Source organism: Pogona vitticeps, chromosome 3 (assembly GCF_051106095.1).
Source record: "Pogona vitticeps strain Pit_001003342236 chromosome 3, PviZW2.1, whole genome shotgun sequence".
NCBI classification, from domain to species: domain Eukaryota; kingdom Metazoa; phylum Chordata; class Lepidosauria; order Squamata; family Agamidae; genus Pogona; species Pogona vitticeps.
In genome coordinates this window covers 254,325,306-254,337,502 of record NC_135785.1, presented here as the reverse complement: position 1 = coordinate 254,337,502, position 12,197 = coordinate 254,325,306, and the positions used below count along the sequence as shown (strand labels likewise).

The window sequence follows — 12,197 nt, the reverse complement described above, 5'->3', positions numbered from 1 at the left end:
CTGGCCTCCCTCGTTGTGCATTCTTACCCATAAAAATTAGAATGCCTCCATTACATACTGACAAAAACTGCTGGTCCACGTTCTCCTTCTTGACAGTTGATTTACAGAAGAAATGCCTTCAACGTTACATGGTCTTTTACAAGACAAGGAAAAGAAAACAACGGATTTGTTCAGTTATTGCTGCTGTGCCATGTGTTGTGCTTACGTAAAACTCTAGCTTTCATAGTTGAAAAGGAATGAGACTTGATCTTCTTCTCAAATGTGGGTTTTGGCGAAGAAGGCATGCTTACATGCCAGTTAATAATAATAATAATAATAATAATAATAATAATAATAATAATAATAATAATAATAATAATAATAATAATAATAATTAATAATTAATAATTAATAATTAATAATAATTAATAATAATTAATAATAATTAATAATAATAATAAAAAGGTAAAGGTTCCCCTTGACAATTTTTGTCCAGTCGTGTCCGACTCTAGGGGGTGGTGCTCATCCCCGTTTCCAAGCCATAGAGCCAGCGTTTTGTCTGAAGACAATCTTCCGTGGTCACATGGCCAGTGCGACTTAGACACGGAACGGCATTACCTTCCCACCGAGGTGGTCCCTATTTATCTACTTGCATTTGCATGCTTTCGAACCGCTAGGTTGGCGGGAGCTGGGACAAGCGACGGGCGCTCACTCCGTTGCGTGGATTCGATCTTACGACTGCTTGGCCTTCTGACCCTGCAGCACAGGCTTCTGTGGTTTAGCCCACAGCGCCACCACGTCCCTATTATTATTATTATTATTATTATTATTATTATTATTATTATTATTATTATTATTATTATTATTATTATTATTATTATTATTGCAGTCAAATCAGTTCTGACGAATGGTGGCCCTTTTCAGGGTTTTCTAGGTAGAAAGTATTCAGAAGTGGTTTACACCAGTGGTCCCCAACCTTTTCCAAACCATGAACCGGTTGGGGGGAATGGGGTCTGTGCACCGGGGGGGACATCTCCCGTGCTTGCAGGTGGGTGGAGTGCACTCACAGGTGGGCGGAGCACACGCTCGCGCATGCGTGGATGGGTGGGCCATGCAGGGAGGCGGGTTTGCATGGGGGGGAGTGCGTGGGGGATGTTGGGAGATCTGTCTCTGTGGCCCGGTCCTGCCAAGACCATAGCCTAGTACCAGGGGGTACCGGGGGTTGGGGACCCCGGGTTTCTACCATTCCCTTATTCTGGGAGCATCCTGAGACTCTGCACCTTGCCCAAGGCCACACAGGCTGGCTCTGCTCGCAGGAGCTGCAGTGGGGAATCAAATTCTCAACCTTTGGCTCCCATAGCCAGGGATCCATCTCACTGATCTATTCAGCCAGCTACATACCGATTATGGTTCCCATTATTGCCTTTCATAGCAGAGGAGGGTAACAAGGATTGTTAGGGGGCTGGAAACTAAGCCTTATGAAGAAAGACTGAAAGAACTGGGCATGTTTAGCCTTGAGAAAAGAAGACTGAGGTGTGATAGGACAGCACTTTTCAAATATTTGAAAGGCTGTCATAAAGAGGAGGGGGAAGATCTGTTCTCCATCATCCCGGAGAGCAGAACACACAAGAATGGGATCATGTTACAGGAAGCCAGATTTTGGTTGAATATCAGGAAAAACATCCTAACTGTTAGAGCAGTATGACAGTGGAACCAGTTGCCTCGGGAGTTGGTGAGTGCTCCAACCTTGGAGGCATTCAAGAAAAACTTAGATAAGCACCTGGCAGATATGCTTTGATTGTATTCCTGCATCGAGCAGGGGGTTGGATTTGATGGCCTTGTAGGCCCCTTCCAACTTCACTCTTCTATGATTCTATAAATACTTGCTATTCAATTACATGTTGAAACAGAACCAGTTCTGCTTAATAACTAACTGCTAAATACAGCAGAGTTGGGTGGAGGGAAAGCCACCAAGCAGCTTTCTCTCCGGATGATCTGTCTTTTGCTGATGGGGAACATTGGGTTGTGTTTGTAGGCAGAGGACAGATCATCCTGGGAGGAAATTGCTACCTGGCTTTGCCTCACCCACCTCTTAGCAGTTACTGCAGTTATTAAGCAGAAACCTATTTCCAGCACATGATTTAATGGCAAGTATTCATTATTAAGAGAGGCAATAATGAGACTAAAAGGACATTGGGGGAAAATATTTTTGGACTACAGTGGAAGCAAAAACACAAGTAGCCTCCAGAAGAGATTAAGTCTGTGCAAGCATATCAGGCAAAACTCAACAACACTCATTTGCCATGGTTATGACCAGACAAGGATGAAGACCACAGTGGCAGATGGGACACACCTGAAATATTTTCCCTGCTTGCGAAAGAAACACATGTTTGTAGCATTCTGGGTGCATGTTACTTTTTTGTTTTCCAGCCAATATATCTTCTCCCATGTGGGAGGCAAGCAACTTTTCCTCTATTGCAACCTCTGCAATATTGTAAAAGAGATTCTCTGGCTGTTCTGCCTTCCCAGATTAATATGAATGAAAAGGCATCTGATTTAGAAGAGCTGTACAAATCTCCAAGGATTTTTAAAAGCCTTCCATGCCAGATAGTGTGGTTGCTGACCTTGAGCCAGACGTCCTGGAGAGTGAAGTCAAGTAAGCCTTAGAAAGCATAGCTAACAACAAGGCCAGTGGAGGTGATGGCATTACCAGGTGAACAATTTAAAAGCTTAAAAGATGATGCTGTTAAGGTGCTACATTCAATATGCCTGGGAGTTTGGAAAACTCAGCAGTGGCCAGAGGACTGGAAAAGATCAGTCTGCATCCCAATCCCAAAGAAGGGCAGTGCCAAAGAATGCTCCAACTACAATACCGTACAATTGCACTGCCACTGGCCCCATCACCTCCTGGCAAATAGAAGTGGAATATATGGAGGCAGTGACAGATTTTCTGTATGTACAGCCTCTCCACTCAAATTAGACAGGCTGTACCTAAGGATGGGCAGAGGGAGGAAGCTGAGGCCAAAAAAACCCTAAACAATGCAGATCCTCCATCTCCCAAAAGGATCTCCAAATCTTACCTTAATTGACTTTTTTAGATCAGAAGAAGTAAGTAAGCAGAGGTAAGCACTAGGCACAGGATGTTCTGTTTAAAAGCCTTGAACTAATGTGACCCCCGCCCCCATCAAAAGTACGAGGCGCCTTTGTGAAGTGGGGGGCGGGGCAGGGTGCCTGCGGTCATGGCTGTGCCTCAGGCAGAGGAATGTCTTGGGTCGACCCTGGCGCATCTCCTTGATCATTCAGGACAGATGTGCCCCATCTTTCCACGCACACATATGCAAACAAGCAAGCAAGCGCGCGCACAGCCTCCTTCGCAGGTGTTACGGTTTTAAAAGTTTTTAAAATTTTTAAAAGCCTTCCGCCCTAAAGCCTACAGACGGATTCCGAGTCCGACGCTTCCATGAAGCAGTCCCCCCCCCCCACAACTGACTTCTTTCACCCCTCGACGCCCTTATACTCTCTCTCCCCCGCCTCCAGTGTTATCCTGGGGTCTCCTTGGGAGGTAAACCGCGGCGATCGCGCCAGGGGACGTCCAGTGCCCGGACCGGTTTGGCCGCGCGCCTGGCTCCGAGCCGCCCCTCCGCTCCTCGAGCTCCCGGGAGGAGGAGGAGGAGGAGGAGGAGGGCGGCGGCGGCTGGAGGAGAAACGTGGGTGGGACCCCCAGCCTCCCACCCATCCCACCCCCAGCCGGAGCAGGAGGGCTGGCAAGGTGGTCCCCCCCCCCCGAGCGCACCTCCCAGTCCTGGAGCCAGAGCACACCATGGCGCGGCGGAAGGTGTCTCTCTGCAGCTGGCTGAGCGGCCTCGCTCTCCTGGCGCTTTTCCTGCTGGGCATCTTGGCGGGTGAGTATGCGGAACTCCTTGCCACGGGAAACGGGGCAGCATTCCCTGGCACCTTAGATCACCGATCGGCACGAGGTGTAAAATCGGTGCGTGCGGGCGCGTCGCCCAGTCAATTCCGAGTTATGGCGACCTTTTCCAGGGTTTCCCAGGTAAAGGATACTCCGAAGTGGTCCACCATTTCTTTCTTCTTGGGGGGGGGGTGCCCTGGGACGGTGCAGCTGGCCCAGGTTCACACAGGCTGGCTCTTCAGGGAGGCCCAAATGGGGGATCGAACAGCCAGATTTCTAAAACCCTGAGCTATCCAGGCAGCTCATTTAGACATTGGGGCTGCTTATACGAAGGGTTACTTTAGAAAGAAGGCATGAGAATAAGAACGTTCTCAACTGAAATCATTATATGGTATTCAGTTTGCTGTTAAAGTTGTATTATAAAGATAAATAATAATCATGGGCTGTGAAGTCAATTCTGACTTATGGTGTCCCTTTCCAGGGTTTCCTAGGTGAAAACTATCAGAAGTGGTTTTTGGAGTTCCCTTCTTCCGGGGGTGCTCAGGGAGTGTGCAGCTTGCCCAAGGCCACATAGGCTGGCTCTTCTCCACAGAAGGCCGGGTGGGGGAATCAAACTCCCAACCTCTGGCTCTGCAGCCAGAGATCTAAATCACTGAGCTATCCAGACAGTGAGTAGGTACCCCGCCCCACCTGAAGACCCACTGTGATTTATATTTTAAACAGAAAATGGTGGAATCTGGGAATGTTACTCCGGGACTACAAATCCCAATAATTACCTTTTTTAATTTTTAAAGAAACATTATCAGATACTGTACACTAATGATGCCATCAGTTTTTAAAGAATAAAGCAGTAATCATGATATGGTTCTTACCACTGACATGGTATCAAGTTAAGGTGTACTCTTAAAAGAAAGTTTCATGCTGCTAATAGGTCTTTTTGCCTGATCAATGACCTGCTCAATTCTCTGTACCACTTTTAGCAAACATTTTCCTGGAATAAATCCCCCCCCCCCCCCAAAAAAAAGCTCTGGAGTGTAAGATGATGAGGCAAGATCTCCTTACAGCCTGGACTTCGAAATGGCCTGCATACTAACTGAAGGATTGTTCTCTGCCTGTAGATATTATGTAGCTAACTGGCAATGTCAAGGAACGAGCGGAAGGTTTGATCTGCAGAGTTTTGGAAACTGCAGATCTTCCAGGAAATGGGCAAAACCCTTAGAGAAGCTGTCAGCCTTCTTAGGGGCCACAGAAAGTTGCAAAATGGGCAAGACAATGGAGGTCAGGAAGATAAGGGCGTATCTTCTTTAAAAAGGAAATGGCTGGCTGGTATCCCAAATAGATGCACACTATGCTGCAACTTTCTGTTGCCGATCCCACTCATCTGTAGGAAACCAGTTGTATGGCGGGTTTCCAATTCCTTTTCGTATCTGAGTTTTCTCCTCACCCTTTAAGTAGGATTGGAAAAAAAAATCTAAAAGAAAGAGGCAGGGGAAATACTAGGACTTGAAACAAGCTAATGCCCAATCTTTCTTTATTCATTGTTTTCCATAATTTAAAATTATGGACACATATGAAATACAGGTAAACTTGATAACAAACTATAATATTAAGACAATTAGACTGTTTTTGACCAGAAGCAGGCTGCTTCAATAGATAATTAGCATTATACTGGCTGTTTGCTAGATCTTGTTTTGTACACAAGGTGGGGCATAAATTGCATGGACGTAAGGGTTGCATTGATTGAATTTCTCCACAGTCCCAGAAGATTTGTCCTTTACCCAAGTAGCCCCATTTGCTTGATTATTCTTTGATCTTCCTACTTCTCTTCGATGTCTATTAAGTGACTTCCAGATGGTCCAGCTAGAGTCTTGTCCTAGTGGTGTCATAGGATCAGGTGACTGTAATGCTTAGGTAGAGCCAACCAGCCCAGCTGGGAGCAGGGGAGTAGCTGCTGAAGCAGATAAGCTTGCTTTCTTGGGGTCAGTTTCTTCTACGTACATGTAAGTGTACTGTGAACGCTGGGGAATAGTGCTTTAGTTAGCAAGTGACCACTGCAGAATTGGCTTGGACTGCTTGCAACTTGCCCAATTTACTTTTTGGACTACAGCTCCCAATGTCCCCATGGTAGCTTGGCCAAGAGAGCCGGGACCCTGCCTATCTGGGCAATGAATCTAAATTCTGCAAGTGAGGTCTGTAGCAGAATGTTGCGGAGTATCACGCCTATCAAAAGCACATTCCTTGTTCGGATTGAAATGAAACAAGCAATTTGACCCTTGCATTTTCCTGATTGTTACTCAACATTCTGAATGCTTCTTGAGTGTGTTATCTTCCAAGAATGTCTGCATGCATGCCCCCCTTTACGCTTTATTTTAAAAAGAGTAGACTGTAGTTCTGCAAACTTTGTGGGGTGTTGTGAGCAGGTGGCTCCCTCCCTCCCAGTTCTCAGTGTTCCTGTTCAGATGTCAATGGTCAATACCTGAATCGGTTATCAAAGTTACAGCGTAAACTGGAAAGCTTCTCAGATGGAGGAAGTACATCTCGTGGGCCAGATATGGTCCCCAGTTCAATTTTTGGAGTCCCCAGGTCTGCACGAAGCTCTTAACCAAAAAAAACAAGTTGATTCCAAGTTAAGGCACCGGGCAACTTAAGTCTCACTTGAGTCCTGCAACTGGAGGCCTCATCCTTCCTTGCTTGCTTGCTTGCTTGCTTGCTTGCTTGCTTGCTTGCTTGCTTGCTTGCTTGCTTGCTTGCTTGCTTGCTTGTTAATTATTTGCAAAATTCCCCCATATCTAGCCATTTCCAGGCCTGATTCAGCTGGCAGACTATGTCTGAGATGAAAATCTGGTCCCTAGGCATGACAAAAACATTTCCTACCCCTATTGTAGGAGTCGGATTAGAATGAGAAATGATTGTGACCTATTATAAGCAGAAGATGTCCGAGTTACCTTTTTTTGCCACTAACTCTCAGTATCCCCAAAGCAGGAGATTTTTGGCCCAGCGCTGAATATCAGCTAGCGTCCTGCACCCTGCAGAGCGCATTGCATACTGTTGCATCTATACGAGCGCAGTCGTTTCTGCCACGCGTTGTCACCAGCAGAAGAAAAAAGAAGTTTTGAAGCTTCTGTTCAGTTCAGAACAGGGCAGACTCTGCTGAGCACTGGACGTTACATAACCCTTCTGATTCACTCAGAGGGTGGCCCATTTGTCAAAGCATGGCGGTGGCATTTTTATTTCTGCATGCGCCTTTGTGTGCAGATACACAAAGGGAGCAATTGGGAAGTGTTTTTGCCGGAACGGTGGGGAAAAAAACAGGTGGCATCGTGAAAGGAAGGTGGTAACCTTTTATTCCCCTATAGCAGCAGGTCAGAGACATTGTGTTACGCCAGTTCCCCGTGGAAGGAAACTGCTCTTTCCAGGAACAATTTAAATGCCTGGTTTTCTCTGCGTTGAAAGGCTTGCATAACCTCTGACTCACCAAAGCTGAGTCCGGCTTTGTAGCTTAGCTGACAGTTAAGGAGGTTAATGGACTTCCCAGGCTACCTTGGGACTGTAAAAAAGAGAGGAGGTGTTGAGCCCTAGGCAGTCCCATATGAAGGTGATGGACTTTTCTTCTCTGCAGGAATATATGGTATAGGACAGTGGTTACAAACCTTGGGTCCCCAGATGTTCTTGGACTACAATCCCTAGAAATGCTGGACAGGAGGCTTCTAAGAGTTTTAGTCCAAGAACATCTGGTGACCCAAGGTTTGGAACCACTGTTGTAGGGATTAGCACAGGAGCAGAGAACCTATACAATCCAGATGTTTTGGACTCCAGCATCCACGAGCCCTGATCATCGGTGGTCAAGGGTTTGATGGGAGTTATTGTCCATCAACAAAAGAACAGCTGTATGTTGCCGACCCTTGAGGTTAGAACTTTGGGCCAGGAGATGGTTAAGCCTGCACTCAGATCTTTGTCCAGGTGGGCTGAAAAAAACCCACATGGATGAAAGCTTGACCAAATCAGTTGATGGTCACAGGTTCTGTAACACCATTGTATGAAAAGATGCAGGGGTCAGAAATGATGTTTCTCTTGTTATATTACAGGCTGGTGTATGAAACGAAGTAGTCAGTCCACCAGCCCAACTGAGGTATTTCAAAATGTGAGAAGGCACCTTTTAGCAGAAATGAAAGAAGAAAACATTCGGGAGTTTCTCCGGTAAGTTTGATTTTTTTTCCCCAACAGCTGTTTAAGGTGGGAAAATCCAGTGCAAACTGTTGCACAGAGTGTGAGAAATTTAGTGACTTAAAATCCTCCTAATTGCACAGTGGAAAAAAGTACAGGTAGGGACCTAGAGAGCAGATCCACTTCAAGTCTTCCTCATTAGACCTCCCTTATTTTACTAGTTTACCTCATCTGGCACTTACTTTCTCAGTCATTCATTCAGAGCCACTGGTCATGAGGAAAAAAAATAAAAACATTCCATTAACTTAGAGAAAATTCAGGACAAAGCTGCACCGTCCTCAAAACAATACAAATGCAGGAACAGGTGGTACCCTTATTGGACCATAAAAAAAATCAAACTGTGCACCAAGTTTACTTATAGATAAAAACAAGCACCATATTGTGTGGGAAATAGTACCGTGTTTCCCCAAAAATAAGACAGGGTCTTATATTCATTTTTGCTCCAAAAATGTATTAGGGCTTATTTTTCAGGGGATATTTTATTTTATTCATGTACAACAATCTACATTTATTCAAAGACAGTCATGTCATCTTCTTCTGGTTGCTGCACAAGGGTGGAGAGCGGGGTTTCACTTAACAGGGGCTTATTTTGGGGGTAGGGCTTATATTCTGAGCATCCTGAAAAAATCATCCTAGGGCTTATTTTCAGGTTAGGTCTTATTTTCGGGGAAACAGGGCTTTTGGTGTCCAAGTCATTTGAGTCTCAGAATCTCTAGCCAGCACAACCCATAATCTGTGATTCTGGAAGATAAAAGTCCAAAATATCTGGAGGACCGAAGGCTGAAAATTACTGTTTTACCTAAAACCATTGATTAATCATTGAAGCACTGAAGCTGGGTTGGCGTCTCTCTGTGTCTGACTTGGGTAGGGAACAGTCATGTGCTTCAATCTTCCTGAACTGATCCTCTGTTTTCCCATCCTCCACCCCTTGATGTCCACAACTCTATCAGTTCCCATAAAAGACTTGCTGGTCGTCTCATTTAAACTTTAACCCGCTTGAAAATCCAGTCCAGATACATCAAAAAGGCAATGGGGGGTGAGAAGGGAAGAAAGGTGTTTGATGTGCTGCAACTTGCCATCGACTTGCCTGCTCAATTGATCTTGCAATTGCATTTTGCTGTTGTACAAACATCTACACTGCAGTTTGCTGTTGTACAAAGCAGTGTACCCATGTACAATGGCATCAGGGCACAATAATGTTTGCAGGCATTCAAGAATGTAAGCAAGGGCATATAATCATAAAATATGGAGTTGGAAGGGGTCTATAAGGCCATCGAGTCCAACCCCCTGCTCAGTGCAGGATCAAACCACTACTCTTAATGGTTAAGATGTTTTTCCTGATATTCAACCTAAATCTGGCTTCCTGTAACTTGAGCCCATTGTTGCATGTCCTGCACTCTGGGATGATTGAGGAGAGATCCTGCCCCTCCTCTGGATGACTACTTTTCAAGTATTTGAAAAGTGTTGTCATATCAAATGTCACTTTTGTGATAAAGTAAAACAGTCCTTGGAGAACGCCTGTCATTTCACTCAAGTAGATGTGCCATACTTCCAGAGTCCGCTGGTCATGGAGTCATAGAGTTGGAAGAGACCACAGGGGCCATTGAGTCTAACCCCCTGCCATGCGGGAACATCCATCAAAGCACTCCCGACAGATGGCCATCCAGCCTCAGCTTAAAAACCTCCAAAGGAGGAGACTCCACCAGCCTTCGAGGCAGCCTATTCCACTGCCGGACAGCTCTGATGGTCAGGAAATTCTTCCTAATGTTCAGATGGAACCTCTTTTCCTGTAGTTTGAAACCATTGCTCTGTGTCCTAGTCTCTGGAGCCCTGGAAAACAAACCTGTCCCCTCTTCAACATGACATCCTTTCAGATCTTTAAACATGGCTATCATGTCCCCTCTCAACCTTCTTTTTGTAAGGGTAAACATTCCCAGCTCCCTAAGCCACTCCTTGTAGGACATGGCTTCCAGACCTTTGACCGTTTTAGTCGCCCTCCTCTGGACACGTTCTAGGTTGTCAACATCCTTTTTGAATTGAGGTGCGCAGAACCAGGCACAGTGCTCCAGGTGAAGTCTGGCCAAAGCAGAATAGAGTGGTACTATCACTTTCCTTGATCTAGACACTATACCATTTGTTTCTACCCACATTTCTAAAGCCCCGTTCTGGAAATAGGAAAGGTACACAGAGGTCCAGCAGAAGAAAAGAGAAGGCAGATGGAACTAGGAAGGCATGGAGGGAGAAGCAGTAGACAAAGTGGTTCTGGAGCCCCTTGCTAGGGGAGAACCTGGGGGAAGGCACACTGGCTATGGAATTCTGGGTGCTGTAGTCCAAAAATATCACTTTTCCAAACTCTGTTTTCACCTCCCTCCCCCAGTAGATACTCCCAGAAGGATGAGATTCCAGGTGGGCTACAATAATTATAAGGTTTCTAGGTCAATAGCAACCAGTTCCCTGAGATTTCAGGGTTAAAACCTTAGACCTGGAGGCGGGCCCTTGTGATGTCACATAGATGGGACAGGCAAGCATTTGGATGGAGGCAGACCCATTTCTCAGCCAGCTAATTGATTGTGCAACAGGCACAAAGGAAATGAAGATGTGAAGGCTTAGAACCTGGGTAAAACCTGGCTATGCAGATGATATAGTGACCCAATTTTTTGAAAGGTGGACAAATTCACAAATGCACCTGGCATCTGCAGTGGGAGGGGGCACCATTTCCACTAGGGCTTGCATTCCATATGGCCCCGCCTACTGCACACATGACACATGGGGTGTTTTCACAGGTCATACGCTGCTGAAGATGCTTCACCACCAGGCTCACTATCAGTTTTCCTAGAGCTTGTAGAACAAGAAGGTTCATAAATCACCCTTTCCAACCACCTCCTCTCTCCTCTATCTTGGCTTTTTGTTTTATTGATCTTCTGCATGTATAACACACATACAGACAACTTTTCCCTAACCAGTGAGCCCTGGTTCGAGGTACAGAGTTAGGCACCCAGGCTTCAAAGGTTCCTAAGACACAAGAGTGGGTCTTCTCTTCTGGTGCTCCTGGCTTTGAGATTTGTCTTCTCTCTGGAGACCAGGGACGTATAAGTGATTCCCTGTGACTTCCGCTGGTGTTCTGAGACCTGGCAACTAGAGATGGGTATGAACAGATTTGTCCCAGTTTGTCCCATTCATAAAGGCGGCAGCAGAGGTGCTGCTGCTCCCCTCGCCCACCTCCTCAGCTGATTCAGCCACTCAACAGATCTAGCTTGCTTGCCTTTTCCACTTCCTGAGCTGATCTCCTAGTCATGAGCAAGAGCACAGACTTCTCTGCCCCTTCCTTTTGTCTGAGTGGGAGATCAGCCAAGGGGGCGGGGCAGAAGAAGCCTGAGCTCTTGCTGGGACTGGATGATCAGTTGAGGAAGTGCAGGAAGCTAGCTTGTGAGTGGCTGGTTGAGCCAGAGGAGGTGGTGCTCCCGCCTTTACAAACCTGGACGAATTGGGATGAACTGGTTTGTGCCCATCTCTACTGGTAATGCACGAAGACAAGATCAGGGTAGAAAATCTTTCTGGGGAAAGGCTCGTTGACTTAACCTTGTGTAAGATTGTGTTGCTTACCCATTTCTTGACGCTCATTCTAGCTCTTTTACCAAGCTCCCACATGTGGCCGGGACAGAACAGAATTTTCACCTGGCGAGACAGATACAATCCCAGTGGAAGGAATTTGGCTTGGATACAGCCGAGCTGGTGCATTACGACGTCCTCCTCTCCTACCCGAAGCAAAGCACCCCCAACTATGTTGCTATTACTGATGAACATGGAAACGAGGTAAAAAAAAGGGATGTATGTGAGCCAGATGAATGAAAAGAGGCCAAGGGGAAAGAATTGTGAGTGGGACTAAACCCCAATGAAAGTAATGACCTATTAGACTTAAATGACTGTTTTGTCATGCGAAGTTGGAGGTGGATGATACACTGGAGAGCCAAGTATGAAGATCCAGGTTCTTATTTGCATTAAACTATGATACTCTCTGGATGATCTTGGGTTAGTTATCCTCCCTCAGACTGACCAACCTTGGAGGGTTGATGTGTGGAGGGTC

At 46.0% G+C, this 12,197-nt stretch overlaps 1 protein-coding gene across 3 annotated transcripts in view; it reads left to right on the top strand.

Moving 5' to 3' along the window:
• Positions 1 to 3,734: 3,734 nt before the first annotated feature.
• NAALAD2 (N-acetylated alpha-linked acidic dipeptidase 2) overlaps positions 3,735 to 12,197 on the top strand; it is a 43,431-nt gene continuing 34,968 nt past the window's right edge. For 2 of the 3 annotated variants that reach the window (XR_012084969.2, XR_012084968.2), the window contains exons 1-3: positions 3,735 to 3,881; positions 7,975 to 8,086; positions 11,740 to 11,926. Coding sequence is in view for 1 of the 3 variants with exons in the window: in XM_072993561.2 (XP_072849662.2) it covers positions 3,800 to 3,881; positions 7,975 to 8,086; positions 11,740 to 11,926 (381 nt within the window). In the remaining 2 variants the exon portion in view is untranslated. The remainder of the gene's footprint in view (positions 3,882 to 7,974; positions 8,087 to 11,739; positions 11,927 to 12,197) is intronic. The other variant, XM_072993561.2, reaches the window with a different exon arrangement.